This window comes from Protomyctophum parallelum (assembly GCF_964188405.1).
Source record: "Protomyctophum parallelum genome assembly, chromosome: 9".
Taxonomy (NCBI): Eukaryota; Metazoa; Chordata; class Actinopteri; order Myctophiformes; family Myctophidae; genus Protomyctophum; species Protomyctophum parallelum.
This window is the reverse complement of record NC_139706.1, coordinates 46123840-46144411: the sequence shown is the minus strand read 5'-3', so window position 1 is coordinate 46144411 and position 20572 is coordinate 46123840. Positions and strand designations below refer to the sequence as shown.

At 43.6% G+C, this 20572-nt stretch overlaps 1 protein-coding gene across 1 annotated transcript; it reads right to left on the bottom strand.

Moving 5' to 3' along the window:
- Nucleotides 1-2679: 2679 nt before the first annotated feature.
- Nucleotides 2680-20331, bottom strand: bbc3 (BCL2 binding component 3). Its single transcript, XM_083774101.1, has 5 exons — nt 20012-20331; nt 18494-18610; nt 18152-18386; nt 8785-8999; nt 2680-5789 (listed from the first exon to the last, which is right to left on the bottom strand). Exons 1-5 carry the CDS (start codon nt 20231-20233, stop codon nt 5697-5699), a joined length of 882 nt encoding a protein of 293 aa, XP_083630227.1. The 5' UTR covers nt 20234-20331; the 3' UTR covers nt 2680-5696.
- Between the last annotated feature and the right edge of the window lie 241 nt (nt 20332-20572).

The window sequence follows — 20572 nt, the reverse complement described above, 5'->3', positions numbered from 1 at the left end:
ATGTTTTTCAAAATAGTAAAAAAAAGGCAAAGAAGTTTAGGGATAAGGAGTTTAGCTGTGATGAAAATGGAGCCCATCTAGTCCTCTAGTCTAAATGCTCCCTGGGCGCATGCAGAGCAAAATTCACGTATGTGCAACTTTACAGTGATAAAGAAATACTCCAGGAATGGGGTCCACTGAGTCCATACTGTTTTATATCCTACTTTGTATAGACACATACACAAGATTTGGACCTTGCCATGGCCCTGCTGTGTGGTCATCGTGCTATCTTCTTTTCAGAAAGTAACAAATGGTTGTTCCCCCTACTCCAGCCAATCACATTCCTGCGAGGGGATTTGTAATAGGCTCATGTGTTAAGTATGTTATAATCCAGTATAGTACAGTATAGTCCTAATGCTCATCCACTGTGTGTGTGTGTGTGTGTGTACACGCACACGCCAATAGAAAATATATCATTGCTACTACATCCCATTGTATGGACATACGTATGTGTCTTTGTTTTGACATTCCAGGTAACAGAAGATGCCAGCATGTATTTATTTTGTAAAATAATTACAATCCTATTCACCTTTGAAAGATAGTTCTCAATTACACCCATTGTGATAGTCCTATTTGCCCCATGAGCAGATGTTGGATGTTATAAGCTTAATAGAATCCCTTTTAATGGCTTATTATACATCATCTATTCTACATCATAGCTACTGAACTCTCATGAAATAAACCCATCAAGACTATGTGGGATTTAGGATGGTAGTTATTGTAATGTTATTTGACCTTTAACGTGTGTGTGTGTGTGTGTGTGTGTGTGTGTGTGTGTGTGTGTGTGTTTGTGTTCATTCATGCACACTTCTTGACCTAATATCTGCTAATCTGTGGTAGTGGTCTCCAGATGTGATGGAGATAACAGTGGCCTCTGCTCTTATGGTGTAAAAGAAAAGGATGTATATTAGTTTATTGAGGAAGAGGAAGACCATCCGCACACCAGTTTGTAGAGCTTACTTTAATTTATTTTAAGGCAACAATTAAATGCAACGTTTCGACCGACAGGCTAATATAAATGTTAGTTTATTTAAAACACTGACATAATAGTGGCAACGTTTCGGCCATGACTGGCCTTCATCAGGTGACAATCTCCCTTAGGTGTTGTGGGGTCACATGACCACCATATAGACAGGCAGGTCATTGTTATCGACACACATCCATGTGAAATATCAACAGATAACCACCACATCAAAATAGTATAACAGAACTTGCTGGTTTGAGCTTTGTTACACAGGATATTTTAAATATTTTTAGTAATTATACCGTTTTTTTCAATATTTTTTGCAATTTTACAAATTGAGTTTACCGCAAATTTAAAAACTTTTGGTACCAAAAGTGCTTGAGATTTGGGCAGTCTGCCCTAAATCATACAGTACAGAACAAGTTGGAGGTACTTTAGAGATCAGGTACAAGGGCAGTGACGGCAGCAACATAAAACATAAACATAAAAGCCATCCTCACAGTGTGGGCAATAAGCCCACGGTCGTGATCAATGATGAACAATGAAGGCAAAGATAGGTATAAATATAAGCAATAGTTCACAACAGGCGTATCACAGTCCATCTACAAGGTTACAGGGGGATTTAGAGAAAAGCAGATCATTCATAGTCCTCATTAACATTCTGACCTGAGATCATATTCTAAAAATGTCTATTACATCCTGACAGTTTCATTATTAACCCATTCTGACCTGAGATCAGATTCTAAAAGTGTCTTCGATTTAAAAAAAATAGCAGACCTACAAGCTCGTATCGCGCCACTCGGTGGCGCGATATGAGCTTGTAGATCTGCTATTTTTCAATAGCTAAAGCATAACATGATGCCAACACCAAAATGGGTGCCCGGTCAGAATAGTGTGTGTGGAGGGTGTATATATCCAGTAGGCCCCCCTTCTCAGGTTATGGATATCCCCACCTCTACGGAGTAACTGCACTCTCTCTATGCCTACATATCTAAGTGATGCAACTGTGTGTGTCCCATTTTGTTGAAGTGTAGCCACTGGGCTTTTAATATTTTTGGTTCTGATGTTGGATCTGTGTTCACTTATGCATGTTTTAAGCGCTCTGCTGGTTTGTCCAACATATGAGAGACCCTGACTCTGCTCTTATGGTGTCCTAAATGAATGCTCCACACACTACACTTTCACAACACCATGTATGACATCATACCACTACAGTTTACCACAAAACACCGCTACACCCAACACATGACACCCCCCCCCCCACGCACACACACACACACACACACACACACACACACACACACACTATTTTGAGTGAAATGAGCATAACAAGTGATGCCTGCTCTCAAAATGATTGACTGTTCAGTAAATAACATAAGTAAATCACTAAATAACAGTACTTTATAATTGATGAATACATTCTTGGTTCATAAAATGAGGAATCTTTTACAGACCGAATACTTTATATTTTACACTGCATTATGAACCTCCCAAACCCCATTATAAACATGCAAATGTTAATCTACACATGCATCCAATTTAGCACACCACACTTTTTAATATGTTGCTATTATATTATATATTATATATGTTATATGAAAGAACAAACACATGAATACATTTATTTTCTTTATTGTATAAAAACGAAACATTTACAAAATTGTGTAGAAGTAGAAAACAGTTGAAAAAAACAAACAGCAAATGAATGTACTGCATGAGACTTAGATTTAGAGACCATATGAGTCTGTGGCAGCCCAGCCCGTCACCAGGAAGTGCACTGTCACAAGAAAACTAACGAACAGGTAAACTCACAAGAGTGGCCCATAGTTACAGTATATATATAACTATATGGAGTGGCCTCATTAAGTCATCCAACAAAGGAAGCTGCACGGCTTTCACAGGAAGAAACCTAGTGTACTTTACTTGCTCAAGAGTGCCAAGTTGGCATTCTCCAACAGGTTGTACTTGAATTCTCACTATCTGCGTACTCAGAGTACAACTAATGTGTTGATTCATGCCTGTTAGCATTGCAAATATTTCAGATAACATTTTACAGTTTGTTGACAGTAGAGACTTATCAATATACTGTATGTCATATTATTCACCAAGACCAAACAGCACAATGGGCTAATACAAAATATAGAATTGAATGTAAGGTTTAGCTATCAAATACTCAGCTGGGGAGTCTAAACGACTATCCACCCTGGGAGCAGGTTTTTGTCCTGCGTAGCCTGGTACCTCCCTGTGTAATCTCACAGTGTTATCATTATGACTTTACAGCGCAAAGCTCAAAGCAATTCAAAAAGTGGGACCTGAATTGAAAATGTGATTAGTGGTGTAATTGAATGGCAACAAAAAGCACACAAGAACAAGCTAGCCAAAATGGTAGTAATTTCCCTTTTGACTATTGGAAGAATTCACGATTATATTTCCAATCTGAAGCTTTAATTCAAGTCTTGGGACGTTTAAATTTGGGGGCTTAAGCTTAGTCTTAAAATGGAAGTCTTGTCAATGAAATGGGTTTTCAGTTCAGTCATTGATAAGTGTATTTGAATATTGCTATAACTCAGCTCTGTTAAAGAGCAGATTTCTATATATTCTTTGTGCATCTGTGTTTTAATGCAATGAAAGTCAATACGTCTTCTGCATATTTCTAAATACAATTTGGATACAACACATTCATTCAATGTCATTTGATCAAATTAAAAGAGCTAATCAAAAAGATTTATCTCGCAATAGATAACTTTTTCACAAATATCTCCAGCTGGGGTGAGCTTTATCAAATTTATTAACATTTTAACAGAGTGACTCAAATTGCATAATGTGACATCTTTAACTTAATGTGACTCTTTAACCAGCTTATTCAGTCCTGTTTTAACTTTTAACGCAACAGTTTTGGACTATTAAGTACAACATCATCCATGGTTTCGAATCGATCATGAATGTAAAGTAAAAATAAATTAATAATCAAAATACAAAAGTAAAAGAAAAGAAATAGAAAGCTACAGTGGCTACTTTTCAAAATAAATTATGCTCCTAATGTGAGCGTCAAATGTGTTATTGTGCTCTCCCAGACTTCAACAGTATATAATACAACTGAAAGGGTCATTTCATCATCATGGAATACTTCTCAACAATTGAAAGATCGAAATAATTATTTTTTAATTATTATTTAAATGTTTTGCAATTAATTGAATACCACCTCAAATCCACTGGATTTAAATTCAAACTCATTCTAATGTTACCAACGGTCGGTTTCGAAATACAAAATAACTGCATTTGCAGCAATCTCCCTAACAAACTGAGAACTCTCATTTCAATAAGTACTTCTTTAAAAGATCATCACATATTATTTATCTATCTCCCGAATATATACAAATGATCAAGTACTATAAACACTGAACACATATGGGTGAGCCCCGACAGTTATGAACACTGCCAATGGGAACAGTTTGAAGGAATGTAGTGTCATGTCCATAACTTTCTGTGTGGGTGTGTGTGTGTGTGTGTGTGTGTGTGTGTGTGTGTGTGTGTGTGTGTGTGTGAATGTTGTGAGTCACAGACATTTCACTGGCAATGGAGTGGACATAGGTGAAGGAATTATGTGTGAAGCGATTAATTTTCACGACACGTTTGGTGTGCATCTGTCCGTGTGTATAGGGCGGCGATTGTCATAATGACAATGATTAGGCCCCATACCAGGAATTAACAAAAAGGCACATTGTCCAATGATATGGTTTTCGGATTGTAAGAGAGTTTTCACTCTGTGCTTTGTGGGACAGTGGAACACAACAGCCTTTTCCTACAACACTGCCACAGGACATATATTCCTAACATGGCAATTCACAGTTTGCGAGAATGCAGTCACTCACCAAGACATCCTGAACCATACCCACGTCACATAACATGGGACAGTAACTCGGAGCATTTGGTTTTAACATCCCTGAAGCACCATATGGGTGGGGACAGTACAATACAATATTAGATAAGACAATCCCTGGAGAAATATTTGACTGTTGTTAATTTAGCATACTTTAGGTTACTGACAACATACCCGCCTGGTCGTATCTGAATTTACAGACGCAGTGAACCCCACTCAGTTTGGTGTTCAACCATGTTGAAACAAATTGAAATGAATAGATCCAGATCTGGTGTACAAGCACACACGCACACACACAGATCTGTACACACTTGGGAAACGGTAGCTACATCAAGAGCTTTCCCCCGAGAACTTGATAAAGACAAAAAAAACAAAAACAACGTGTACATAAAGTAAATGACAGCCAGCCAGCAGACTGCAGTCTGTACCAGCAGACTGGCAGACATAGAGACTGTCACACTGACTGACAGACTGTAACATTGATTGACAGACAGATAGACAGACAGACAGGCAGGTTCTAGTTCACAGGCAGCCCTTGATTCATCCCATTTATGTGGATGTGCCAGCACCTCCATTCATTGTCATTGGAGCTTAATCCGTCCCAACTGTCCAAATGAGGGTCCAGTTTCAGATTCGTCTTCAACTTTGTCTGCAGAGAGACAGTGCATTGCCAAAGCCACAGAGGTCCTCATTGGTCAGTAGTACTGCTTTCAGTCGTGCGTGTGTGTGTGTTCACCACCACGGCACGACAGCCAATCAGAGTCCCCGGCTGTGACGAGTAACCATAGTAACCAGGCCAGGGGAAGGGGGTTCTTATGTCAGCCTGTAGAGCGTGCTCAGTGTCTCGCTGACAAAGTTGATGAGCACCTGGCACACACCTCTCCAGTCCAACCACTGGGGGGCAGCCTGTTGACAGAAAGATGGAGGGATGATAGAGGAGACAAAGGGAGATAGAGAGAAAGTGATTGACATAGGAAGATAAATAGGAAAGGGAATCATTAGTTAAATTGCCAACACAGCTGATTATTCAAGATTTGGCCTTTTCAGCCAAGCTACAGTAGACACTAAAATATGTGAATTTATTGTTGACTTAGTGACCTTTGAGGGGCCCAGTGCAATTAGCGTAATAAAATCCTTGTGACTTTATGCGAGGGACAGTGGCAGAGTTGTAGATGTTCGTTGTGTCACTACAAACAAAGACAAGACTTTTTATTTTGTCAGATATCTACAACTAAGTCCTTGTCCCACTTGCACTGAAAGCAGCAAATCCATTGGCAATGTTCAATACTGGCATCGTAAATGACCCCACTCTCGCCCCGGAATAATTTACGCAAATATTCACCCATGGCTGGAGTGGGAATGTCAGTGTCGGATTTGCTGTATGACGGTTCTTACATACCGACATTATCGGCATAGCTGAAATGATATTGTTTAGCATTGATTAGCATGATTAACATAACAGACCCTGATCCACAGGTGCCATGTTGCTTAACCCATTTTGGGCGGGCACCCCTTTTGGTGTTTTAAACATTATGTTATAATTTAGCTATTGAAAAATAGCAGATCTACAAGCTCATATCGCGCCACCGAGTGGCGCGATACGAGCTTGTAGGTCTGCTATTTTTGAAAAATCGTGAAAATGTGCCTCAAATTTGGAATATATTTTTTCAGAACGAACGTTTTTAACTCAAATCTTTGCTTCTGGAGAGGTGGTCCCTGGAACAACATATTTTCAGATGGGGGGTCGGTGGCCAATTACATATCATTTTTGGGGTCCTTGACATGAAATATTGAGTGATATAGGCCTAGAAACATAGGTATTTCAGAAAACTGTCAGGATTTAGAAGGCTTTTTTTTATTTCGATGGATGGGTTAAATTGCATGCTACCACCTTGTACATAATATCCTGTACTACATGGATGGCCTTGTTTGCTATTTGACACCTCCAAACTAAAATATGTAGCGCAACATCCTCCATCCTTTGGTGCTGAGCCAAACTGTTGAAACTGTAGCAAAAAGCAGGGGCTCGCAACTCACTTTATGATGCTCCAAATTTTTATGATGCTCCAAATTTTTATTCACACAGCAGGCAACAAAAATACCTATTTGACACCTATCGCGTGAGCATTGTAGCCGTTAACAGTCATCTCACTGTGGGAACCGACACTACACGGAACCTCTCCATAAATATGTGAATACACTACGCCGGTATCCACTACCGTGGCTGGATATGTTCTATCCAGCAATTCTATGGATCCCATTGGGATAATGGGCTTTATTTTCATCAGTGCACAAACAAACGTTTTCTGCTCAGTATAATCACTGTGTTGTACTGTGCTGTGCTCTTGATAGTAGTTTATATAAACCAATATGGTCAAATTAAACGTGCATTTGTGACACATGCGCATCGCGCGCACACACACACACAGTCACAGTCACACACGCACGTAACCTCAAGTGCCAGCGGTTAACCCCCAAGCCCCTCCCTCACCCCGTTCTTTTGTGGTAATGTACTCATTTCTTTAAACTGGTCTAGTTGTAAACAACACACACATTTCTCCCAGGGGCCACATCGGCACGTTTTGAGTAGTAGTTTAGGGATAAGGGGTTTAGCATGGACGAAAATAGAGCCCCATATCTGTTGATAACCCCCCCCCCCCCCACCACCACCACACAAACACACACATGCGTGTGTGTGTGTGTGTGTGTGTGTGTGTGTGTGTGCGTGCGTGCATGCATGCGGCTACGCTTGCACGATTCTGTGAGCGAGAGCCCAGTCAAGATGACGTCACCTTTGTTTATGTGCGAGAGGGGGTTGGAGAGGGTTGGAGAGAGAGAGAGGCAGAGAGACATGCACGGGGAGAGAGAGAGAGAGAGCGAGAGGAGAGGGTAGAGGTGGAGCGGGGAGAGGCTGACAACTGCTGCTCACGCGATCAAGTGGGGAGAGGTAGGGAGGGAGGGAGACAGACAGGAGAGGGGAGGGAGGGAGGGAGACAGACAGGAGAGGTAGGGAGGGAGGGAGACAGACAGGAGAGGGGAGGGAGGGAGGGAGACAGACAGGAGAGGGGAGGGAGGGAGGGAGACAGACAGACAGGAGAGGGGAGGGAGGGAGGGAGGGCGGGAGAGAGAGAGGGAGGAGAGAAGAGAGATTGAGGGGGGAGGGAGGCAAGCAGCAGGCAAATGGCAAAAGACAGAGAAATAAAGGCTTAAGGGAAAGATCATGGTAGAAAGAGCAAAAGAAAAAAGACAGAAAGATGGATTAAGGAAGAGGAAAGGGCCATCAAGTTCACGCCACTTTAAGCTCCAGTCACAACACTGGCAGAAGGCCAGAGATATCACATTGATTTGCATGCACGCACGCGCTCACACACACAGTCACACACACACACACACACACACACACACACACACACACACACACACACACACACACACAGAGTCACAGACACACACACACACACACACACACACACACACACACACACACACAGAGTCACAGACACACACACACACACACACACACGTATTGATCGCATTTCAGTTCAGCCCAAGCTTACACTGACACGCACATGTACTCATCCATGCACACTTCCATGTTCACCCATGCGGGTTAGCTGTTATAAAGTTTATTTGTCGGGTAGTTTTCAAGAGCACGAGAAGTTGTGCACATGCACGGCCAAACTGGTTCTTTAGCTCGAGTGCCAGGGCAAAGACTAGAGTCAATACTAGGGCTGCAGGCTATTAATCAGACCAGTGTGTGTCCAGTGGAAACCTCGTATGAATCTGATCTCAGGTCAGAATGGGTTAACGAAACATAAACTACAACCATGTTGCACGTGTCTCTTTCCCATAAGGACAACCTTTTCCATTTGGCATAGTGGGGACCTGATCAGTTGCTTACCGCTCTGTGGAGGAGGGCGGTGTTCAGGTCATCTCCTATTTCCCTCAGCTGATGGCCTACTCTCCTGGCCTCCAACTCCAGCCCTGCCTCGGCTACAGGGGGCCTGTGGCGTGGTACGGGTGGCCAGGACGGGTGTTCGTTTTCGGGTAGTAGCAAGTCCGGCAGAGGGCCTCTGCCCAGGCTGGAAGCCTCCAGGCTCTCCTCGTTGTCTGAATCTGCAGGAAACGAAAAGCAGATGAGAATGAGATGGTTTGTGTCTTTGTCGCTCTTTGTTGACCCTCCCCCCTTTCTCTATTCATGTTGTTTTCTTCCATTCTGAATGTTAAGGCTTGTAAGTGTTCTACATTATGCATAGGGCTAAATGCCTCTACTTAATTCATTCTCATCATTCCATTAACAAATGGCACACAGCTAATAGCCCTTTACAAACTCTCACATATAGATTGGTAACCAGCCAAGTCAAGGAGGCTCATGTGCACACATGCATGCACGCACGCACGCATGCATGCACACACACACTCACACACACACACACGCTCACACACACTGGCTAGGCTGCCTAGCAACAGAGACGTATTGTTTACCAGAAAAACACACAACAACAGCAAGCTCGCACCCCAAACACACACTGTCTCCCCCCAAAAAGCCAAAGAGGCGTGCTGCTGATATTATGACTAACACAGTTGTTGGGTCACTAAAGGCACAGTGCCATTCTTCTAACTGGTCATTTTGGGGGGTAGACTGCTTTAATACATCTTATTGGTTACTTATTTTCTTGGAACTTAGGGTGTAATCTTTTAATCTACTTAATGAGTCTGGTATGGGTCTGAAGTGTGTGTTTGTATGTATGTAAGGATTGACAGTTGACACATGTAACTTCTGTCTGCACAGTCCTGCTGCATCGCACCAGGCATGTTATCAGTGTGGGTCAACCCTTTATTGTAGCTGACAGTTTGTTAATATGCTAGTTTGTGCTCTTTTATTTTACAGCATTTAATATTACGCTTTGTTAGGAGAGGTGTTTTTGTTGTTGGGGCACCTGCTGGCCAAGTGGTCCAGGCACATGTCACATAATTATAGGCTTTGGCCTGATAGCGTGTTGCGTGTTCGAGTCCCGTTCTTGACGACCTTAGCTGCGTGTCCCTCCCCTTCTCTCTGTCCTGTCCATCTTCACTTGATACTATCGATAAAGGCAGAAAGGCCAGAAAATGTAGTGGTGTTGTTAAAACACAGAAGCTCGGCCTGGGCCGGCGTAGCAGTCCAGGCACCTTGGCTGGTAATCAGTGTCCCGATCCCCACGAACTTTGCTGTGTGTCCCCCCCCCCCATCTCTGTCCCCTTTCCTGTCAACCTACTGTGATCTATCAATAAATAATAGCATGATATGTAGACAGCACTATAATTGTATTGTATTTAGTCATAGCACGCCATAGTACATATGTATAGCATAGTAGTAAATATGTATAGTGTATGTATAGTTTCATTATATAGATATTCCACTGTTACTTTCTTAGCTTACGCATGTTTCATGATAAATGCTTTTATGTGATGTATTCCCATGCTTTTGTTCTTGCTTAAATGTAAGTCGCTCTGGATTAAGAGCGTCTGCATGAGCTTGCTTAAAGTCTTGAAAGTGTTTGCGGTCCACCAATCTGACCACCGATCTTAAAGGACCACTTCACCACTTTTCAACTATATATATATTTTTTTAAAATTGCTGGTTCAAGTTTTGTATGGTCTAATCTAAGATACCATCAAAGCCAAGAATTTTTGCACGACCCACTATATCGTTTTTACTGGGCTAGACTTGGTTGTTAAAGTCCAGAACAATATGACTGAAATAATTTAGAAGATTCGGAATTCTTCGATTTAAAATAATAATAATAATAATAATAATAATAATTCATCGAATCGTGACCCCAAGAATCGGAATCGAATCGTGAGATAGTAGAAGATTCACAGCCCTGCCCCCAGCCCCGTCGTTGCCAAGAGACAGGCACCCCTGGCAACCACTGCATCTGCTTCACAAGGAGGATTATAAGCGATACTTATAGAGACAGGTGATTAGTAGAGAGGAGGAGAGGAGAGACATACTGTAGAGGGGAGAGAGGAGGAGAGGAGAGACATACTGTAGAGGGGAGAGAGGAGGAGAGGAGAGACATACTGTAGAGGGGAGAGAGGAGGAGAGGAGAGACATACTGTAGAGGGGAGAGAGGAGGAGAGACATACTGTAGAGGGGAGAGAGGAGGAGAGGAGAGACATACTGTAGAGGGGAGAGAGGAGGAGAGGAGAGACATACTGTAGAGGGGAGAGAGGAGGAGAGGAGAGACATACTGTAGAGAGGAGAGAGGAGGAGAGGAGAGACATACTGTAGAGGGGAGAGAGGAGGAGAGGAGAGACATACTGTAGAGGGGAGAGAGGAGGAGAGGAGAGACATACTGTAGAGGGGAGAGAGGAGGAGAGGAGAGACATACTGTAGAGGGGAGAGAGGAGGAGAGGAGAGACATACTGTAGAGGGGAGAGAGGAGGAGAGGAGAGACATACTGTAGAGGGGAGAGAGGAGGAGAGGAGAGACATACTGTAGAGGGGAGAGAGGAGGAGAGTAGAGACATACTGTAGAGGGGAGAGAGGAGAGGAGAGGAGAGACATACTGTAGAGGGGAGAGAGGAGGAGAGGAGAGACATACTGTAGAGGGGAGAGAGGAGAGGAGAGTAGAGACATACTGTAGAGGGGAGAGAGGAGAGGAGAGGAGAGACATACTGTAGAGGGGAGAGAGGAGGAGAGGAGAGACATACTGTAGAGGGGAGAGAGGAGGAGAGGAGAGACATACTGTAGAGGGGAGAGAGGAGAGACATACTGTAGAGGGGAGAGAGGAGAGGAGAGTAGAGACATACTGTAGAGGGGAGAGAGGAGAGGAGAGTAGAGACATACTGTAGAGGGGAGAGAGGAGAGGAGAGGAGAGTAGAGACATACTGTAGAGGGGAGAGAGGAGGAGAGGAGAGACATACTGTAGAGGGGAGAGAGGAGGAGAGGAGAGACATACTGTAGAGGGGAGAGAGGAGGAGAGGAGAGACATACTGTAGAGGGGAGAGAGGAGAGACATACTGTAGAGGGGAGAGAGGAGGAGAGACATACTGTAGAGGGGAGAGAGGAGGAGAGGAGAGACATACTGTAGAGGGGAGAGAGGAGAGGAGAGGAGAGACATACTGTAGAGGGGAGAGAGGAGGAGAGGAGAGACATACTGTAGAGGGGAGAGAGGAGGAGAGGAGAGACATACTGTAGAGGGGAGAGAGGAGGAGAGGAGAGACATACTGTAGAGGGGAGAGAGGAGGAGAGGAGAGACATACTGTAGAGGGGAGAGAGGAGGAGAGACATACTGTAGAGGGGAGAGAGGAGGAGAGACATACTGTAGAGGGGAGAGAGGAGGAGAGTAGAGACATACTGTAGAGGAGAGAGAGGAGGAGAGGAGAGACATACTGTAGAGGGGAGAGAGGAGGAGAGTAGAGACATACTGTAGAGGGGAGAGAGGAGGAGAGGAGAGACATACTGTAGAGGGGAGAGAGGAGGAGAGGAGAGACATACTGTAGAGGGGAGAGAGGAGAGGAGAGGAGAGACATACTGTAGAGGGGAGAGAGGAGGAGAGGAGAGACATACTGTAGAGGGGAGAGAGGAGGAGAGTAGAGACATACTGTAGAGAGGAGAGAGGAGGAGAGGAGAGACATACTGTAGAGGGGAGAGAGGAGGAGAGACATACTGTAGAGGGGAGAGAGGAGGAGAGACATACTGTAGAGGGGAGAGAGGAGGAGAGGAGAGACATACTGTAGAGGGGAGAGAGGAGGAGAGTAGAGACATACTGTAGAGGGGAGAGAGGAGAGGAGAGGAGAGACATACTGTAGAGGGGAGAGAGGAGGAGAGGAGAGACATACTGTAGAGGGGAGAGAGGAGGAGAGGAGAGACATACTGTAGAGGGGAGAGAGGAGGAGAGGAGAGACATACTGTAGAGGGGAGAGAGGAGGAGAGGAGAGACATACTGTAGAGGGGAGAGAGGAGGAGAGTAGAGACATACTGTAGAGGGGAGAGAGGAGGAGAGGAGAGACATACTGTAGAGAGGAGAGACATACTGTAGAGGAGAGAGAGGAGGAGAGGAGAGACATACTGTAGAGGGGAGAGAGGAGGAGAGGAGAGACATACTGTAGAGGGGAGAGAGGAGGAGAGGAGAGACATACTGTAGAGGGGAGAGAGGAGGAGAGGAGAGACATACTGTAGAGGGGAGAGAGGAGGAGAGACATACTGTAGAGGGGAGAGAGGAGGAGAGGAGAGACATACTGTAGAGGGGAGAGAGGAGGAGAGTAGAGACATACTGTAGAGGGGAGAGAGGAGGAGAGGAGAGACATACTGTAGAGGGGAGAGAGGAGGAGAGGAGAGACATACTGTAGAGGGGAGAGAGGAGAGTAGAGACATAATGTAGAGGGGAGAGAGGAGAGGAGAGACATACTGTAGAGGGGAGAGAGGAGGAGAGGAGAGACATACTGTAGAGGGGAGAGAGGAGGAGAGGAGAGACATACTGTAGAGGAGAGAGAGGAGGAGAGGAGAGACATACTGTAGAGGGGAGAGAGGAGGAGAGGAGAGACATACTGTAGAGGGGAGAGAGGAGAGTAGAGACATAATGTAGAGGGGAGAGAGGAGGAGAGGAGAGACATACTGTAGAGGGGAGAGAGGAGGAGAGGAGAGACATACTGTAGAGGGGAGAGAGGAGGAGAGGAGAGACATACTGTAGAGGGGAGAGAGGAGGAGAGGAGAGACATACTGTAGAGGGGAGAGAGGAGGAGAGGAGAGACATACTGTAGAGGGGAGAGAGGAGGAGAGTAGAGACATACTGTAGAGGGGAGAGAGGAGGAGAGGAGAGACATACTGTAGAGGGGAGAGAGGAGGAGAGGAGAGACATACTGTAGAGGGGAGAGAGGAGGAGAGGAGAGACATACTGTAGAGGGGAGAGAGGAGGAGAGGAGAGACATACTGTAGAGGGGAGAGAGGAGGAGAGGAGAGACATACTGTAGAGGGGAGAGAGGAGGAGAGGAGAGACATACTGTACAGCAGTGGTTCTCCTTGAGGGGCTTCCAGGGGGTCCCCAGTTAAATTAGTTAATACTATACACGGGCAACTGGCGGCCCGGGGGCCACATGCGGCCCCCACCATCACTTAATGCAGCACGCAGATTAATATCCGAACATTGATCATTATTGATTTAAGCTAATTACTAGTATTAAAATGTTATTGTCTTTTATTTATATCCAATGTATTTGTATTTAGTTCATAAAGTTAACATAACTATATAACTAAATGCATTTGAAGAAAATAAAAGTTACTTTTCAGGATTCCAATTCAAAAATAGCAAATAATTATTCAGGATTTCAATTCAAATATAGCAAAGATAGCTGATCTACAAGCTCAAACCGCCGCAACGCGTTTTGAGCTTGCAGATTGGCTATTTTTTTGCTATGACAGTAATATGCAATGTGGCCCTCTGCAGTGAGTGTGGAAATAACTATATGTCCACACTAGAGCCATTAGGCCTCTCCATTGTCAAAGTTTCCCACCCCTGAGTTAATATACCATCAAAATCAGTTAGTACAATAAATCAGTTTGTACCAGTACATTGGCTATTTGAAATGAGTCGATCTACTACAGGATCTTCTTGTAGAAGCATATTCATTTCCATAACATGAAAATCTTTGAAGAGCTATACTGCTGTAGAGAACGAGAGAGGGGGCAAGAGGTCAGAGGATAGAGAAAGAAAGAAAGAAAGAAAGAAAGAAAGAAGCGAGCAAAAAAGAGAGGAAAGAATTAGAAAAAGAATAGGCAAAAAGAGAACAGTAGAAAACATGAAATCTTTGGCTTGTTGCCAAGGTAACTCTAAGCTGGCACTCTTGGAGATGTTGTTGCCATGCTATTGGTGGACAGACCACGGACCAAGCTATGATAGGGTGGACAGGATGGTTGAGGGCGGAGCTGGAGTTAAACCTGTCTGTCTGATAGGCTGAAAGACTGGCATGCAGACAGACAAGGAGATCACTGGTCAGGAGAGGAAAGGGAAGGAAGGGTTGAGGAGTGGTATAAAATGTTGCCTGTCTACTAGAAAGAGCATGAAATGCTTCTATAATAACTAGAGTTACAACGCTACAGTGCCCTGGAGCTCACTGCTACTGTCAGGGTTGGCTCATGGGGGAAAAATGAGATGGACGGACCCAGGATTTACTGACATTATTACAGATCAAGTTACCAATCTGGACTGATTGACCAACTGTCTGACTGACACATACTGAGTGATTAACTAACTGTACAATTTAAGCATTTAGAAGATGTAATGCTCTTATTAAGTGTGAGATTGAAGTAATGAACCTCAGTTATGGTAGATAATCAGATAAAGTAGTCTATTTATCTTTAACCCATTAAAACTGGGAAATCATCTGTGTCATTTTAGATTTAATACGTTGGCTATGTACATCTGTTATTTCTATTTTTTATTTTTTTCATTGACATTTCTCAATTCTCTCTCTTTTTTAAACAAGACATACTGGAAAATAAACAAATAAAAACAATAAAAAAATAACTGGAAAAATCCTCCCCCTCCCCCCAAACCCCTAAAAAAACTGACAATTTTTGAACATTTTTGAATTACAAAAAAGTTTGAGATCTACTGATTTAGAGGGCATTTGTAGAATCGGCCTCAGGTCTTTAATGGGTTAAGGAAGAAGGGGGGTGGGGGGGGGGGGGGACAGACTTGTTAACTGTCTGATAGAATGATTGTCTAGCAGATAAACTCACTCACTGGCTGTGTTTGTTTGATTTGAAAGGCCCAGAGCAAAAAGGAAGTGTTGTAGTATGTCGCCTGTATAGAAACCACAGAGCAGAGACAAGTCTGAACATGTCCCAGACAGGCTGCACAGATGACCCACAGCCACAGCCAAGGGCGGAGCTAGGAAGGGGGTAACTTATCTGTTTACATTGTTACACCTCTGTCATAATAACAGTGCCATGTGTATAAACCTGCTTTTTCCTAGAAGCTTTAACTGAACACCATCCTGTGACAAGCTGTCAGTGCTTTCTATCCTTTATCCCCTATCCTGTCCCCTTGCTAAAATGACTCAATGACTGAAGTAGGATTTTTATCATATAATTTTATATTGCACAAGGACATGATGATATTTAATTAACTTTTTTTTTGTTTTTTATCAATTTCAATGAGTGCAACAATAAAATCTGACTTGATCAACAAGACTGCAGGCAATGCAAAGTAACCCAAGAATCAGCGCCACAACGTCATTATCATAATTGTAAGTAACACTGATTTGATTCTGATAAACCAATCATACACATAATGATGTTAAAGGCTAAATCCGACATTGAGCCCCACTGTTCGGATTCCCGTGCTTATAATTCTGTTATCTGTCCTACATGCACCTCATAATGCCAGACAGACCGTGTGCATTGTCTTGCGCACAAACCAGACAGGAGCTGAATAATGACTGTCTATTGACTAGTGTCTTCAGACATCTCATGATCTGATACCACAGCAACATGATAGCCTGGAAAAAAAAACTGTCACAGACGCTCTTGAATTTCCCAGTCCCCCTTCTAACAAAGAATAGATGAAACTAGCAACGAAACTATTGCCCCACATTGTATATCTGGTGAAATAAAAGCAATAACCATCTAAACTTAAAGAAGTCAAAGTATCTCTGGGCGTCCCTGTAGCTCACCTGGTAGAGCGCATAAGTCCCTGGCCTGTGTTCGAATCTGACCTAAGGCTCTTTTGTCTATTCTATTGTCACTATCAAAATAAAGCTTGGAAGAGAAAATGCTGGGAAATGATATATATATATACACATATACTGTATAAATATCATTTTAAGAAGCCAATATATCACATCTAATCCCTGTCTCTTGACAAATGTCATGAAGAATGCCTAACAACCAATACTCCTGCCAAACAGCTGCCATATGTATGTAAAGCTGGAAGTGTGCAGGACATAATGGTTCAGCATTATCAAGTGACACCTACTACTTTCCCTTTAAACGAGAGCTATTGTTGCTGGTGGAAAGTTAACAGTTGAGGAGGTGTCTCCGTCACATGCACTTGCATCAGCATAAGCGGAATGTGACCAGGCAATTACTACCTGGTAAAAATGTGTCTGCTGCCATGTCACCAGCCATAATATAGCCCGGGTATTGTTATTATTTAGAAAAAGGGAAAATGGTGGTTGGTGATATCAACACATATGCATTTGGCCTACATGTTGGGGGGCCTAAATAGGGGGGGGGGGGGCTCCCCCAGAGTTAGTCGAAGTGTCCTTTGTTTTTATATCCGGATACCCCGTCCAGGACAGGTTTCAGACGCGCCTCTGCAGGAGACTTGGCTCAGATCTGAACCCATTTGATTTGGCGTTAGGAACCCATTGCGACTGCATGCCCGTGCTGACGTCGACCCCAGGCAGGGTTCTAACCCACAACCTTCCGCATGAAAGGCATATGTGCTAACCACTACACAATACTGTCACTAATAACATGCAGTTACATACCGTAATCATGAAAGGCATATGTGCTAACCAGTAACCACTACACAATACTGTCACTAATAACATGCAGTTACATACCGTAATCGTGCGACCGAATATAATTTATTTTTTATCAATTTTCAAATTTGTATGGCAGCATTAATTAATACACAGATTATGTGTGTTGCAGCAGACTGACTGTTGACATTAAGATATGCGTTTGTCTCCCTGTAATGACCTCATACATTTCACTGACCCCCACCCCCCCATGCCATGTCACAGATGGAACTTTCCTATATAGTACAGGGTAAATGTCATTATGTTGACACACACACACAGCCTTTGAAGAATTGTGCGTACAGAGTTTTGTTTCCGAAAGTAGACATCCAACATTTGATAAACAGATCTCTATGGAAAATTGTTTCAAGCTAACATTATTGCACAAAGTTATGCACAAATGACAGCCTAACATTTTTGGATTGCATATCTGGCGTGGAATAGATTTCATCCACACAGAAGTGACAAAACATCCTCAACACTTTAATTCTAGTCTAGAATCAAAGCTGTGTTGACAGTAGTTATGCTAATAAAATGTTAACAAACAGAAACTCAATCCCGCCAATGATTTTTGTTTTCCCTACTCTGCCAAACGATACTGCCCAATGTATGTTTTGTTATCACTTCAACCTCAAGACACCAAAAGAGAAATTAACACACAAACTAGTGGAAATAGAAGATCTGCAGTGTAGTTCTGGAAAAAGTGATCTAAATAACAATAGCATCAATATTTCGGGTAAGAACAACGCTTTCTACCTGTCCTCTCTCCTCTGAGCTGATCTCCAGAAGAATAGGCACTGGGCGGCGTCTCGCCACCTCCGCCCCTCTCCTCGCTCTGGCTGTACGACGGCGAAGGTGGAGGCGATGACGCCGGAGATGATGATGATGATGGGGATGCTGGTTGGAGGTCCTCCTCCTCCTCCTCCTGAGGCCCTTCTACCGCCCCCGGGTGGAGAAGCCAAGGCAAGGGAGGACAGGGCAGGTAGAGAGCCTGGAGGAGAGAGGGTGGAGAAGACGGTGGTGATGTTGTTGATAAGGCTGGTGGATGGTTGTTCACAGTGACCAAGCAGGCCGTGTGAGCCGAGTGCGTAGTCTTACCGCGTGGGGAAGCTCCATGCGGCAGGTGAGATGGCGAGGAAGGGAGGAAGCTGCGCCTGCATCCCCCCCGCTTACAGCACTCTCCATGGTCTCTGCACGGGCCATGTCACAGGCAGCCTGCACACACACACACACACACACACACACACACACACACACATTGATTAGGATACCAAACAACACAAAACGTTGCCAGGGTTTCTGCAGGTTTAGACAAGTTGGATTAGATTTGAGACTTTTAATTTATACCTTTCTAAGTTTGTCCTACTTTATTTGTATACATCATGTAGGCTACATCTTTATGTAAAAATTCAATAAAAATGTTATTATAAAAAAAAATCATTGTATTAATAATTATTATATTTACTGTACATTTTAATGATAAAAAGGTGTTGATGAAAGCAATCTATTAATAACATTAAAAATACACGATTCCTGCCTGCTAATTTAGCAACATTGACCAACCAATGACCAAACACCATCTGACCTACCGACCTATATTTCAATGCGGCCGCTAGTCGGCAGCCGAGGGCACTCTGCATGAGCACGAGACTGAATGTTTGTAAACAAATCCGTGCTCGACGGTGCCGTACGTGCCCGGGCAACACACGCACACACACACACACACACACACACACACACACGTCTCCCTCTCTTTCTGTTACTTTCTCATCCCTTGCTCTGCTGCTACACCCTCTCCCTCTCTCTCTCTCACACACACACACACACGCACTGTGCGTGACGCACACACACACACACACAGGCAGACATTTAAGTAAATGTACTGTAGTACTGTAGTATTTAAGTACATAATTAAGTATTGCACTTACAGAATTTGTACAGTACTGATTTAAGTCAAACATATGTACTGACTTAAGTAAAAAAGCTGTACTTACGTACAGATTTACTTAAGTAAATATCTTGTCCACTCTGCACACACACACACACACGGGCCAAAACGCAACAGTCACATCAGACAATTTGGAGGGAGAAAGGTGAAGAACGTAAAAAGACACATTGGAAACCGGCTCCTGCCTGCGGTGCATGAAATCATCATAACATCCATTGGAAAAAAGAGATTTCAGCAGGGTCCCGAGTCGACTCCCTAATCACACACTCAGTTCTATGAAAAACATCTTTGCTCGTACTTTGCAACTGTCTATTAACCTCCGCGACGCGATGATGTTGTTGTTGGTGCAAAAATGTTGACAATAATTGAAGCGAATGTCACTGACACAAAACCGTTTTGTCAACCCAATTCTAGCGACAACCAATGGGGGCAAAACAACCTAAAACTACAAGAAATAATAATACAACTTGCAAAAGTTTTCTGACTAAAAAAAGACAGTCCTATCGAAGTCAGCCTGGGTGATAGACAGCTCAGCTGCGTGCACGGGCAAGCGGTCAGCGGATGATGCAATTCATTTTACACTGTGTTGTCGGTCTGTCAACTTCATTTATACGTGCTGGCCGGGGGTCAAGTTCTAGTTATATCAACTCCAAAAGTTTCAGACTTACTTGGTCAATATGATGATCCGTGGTGACAAAAGTATTCGTCTGCAGTTGAGAACCTGGCGGTGATAATAACAACAGGTTGACATCAGAAAATGTGCTGCTGCGGTGCTGATTTATCTTTGCAGATGATGATGATGATGATGAGATGAGGAAAATGATTGATCCACGTGTCCCACCGGTGCGATGATTGTCTGCCGCAAAATAGCCACTTAGACCTATCTGCATTTAGCTGTTATCGACGGTTAATCCATGTACAAAAATCGATCTTTATTTAATAGTCGAGTTGAGTTGTCAGTCGCGGTGCGATTGTCGAGGATGTTCACATCACGGATGATCGTTCACAGTGGTGGTAGGCGGTAGCCCTCTGCTTTCACTCCCGCGGTTGTGTGTTTTGGCCACGCCTCTCTCTCCACATCTCCAGTTTTCACAACAAGTGCTGACATGCTCGGGGAATGCCCCCCCCCCCTCCCCCCCTCCTCCTCTTCCCCCTTGGATGAAGGGGCTTTAAACATAAAAGAAACAGAGATAGAAATATGGTTTTGCATGCATATGTGTACATATTAT

Coding starts and splice junctions, on each gene's coding strand:
- bbc3 (XM_083774101.1), bottom strand. CDS start 20,233: ATGCAGATAGGTCTAAGTGGCTATTTTGCGGCAGACAATCATCGCACC. Junction 9,000..18,151: donor GCTCAGAGGAGAGAGGACAG/GTAGAAAGCGTT, acceptor CGTTTCCTGCAG/ATTCAGACAACGAGGAGAGC. Junction 5,790..8,784: donor CCGCCCTCCTCCACAGAGCG/GTAAGCAACTGA, acceptor TTCTGTCAACAG/GCTGCCCCCCAGTGGTTGGA.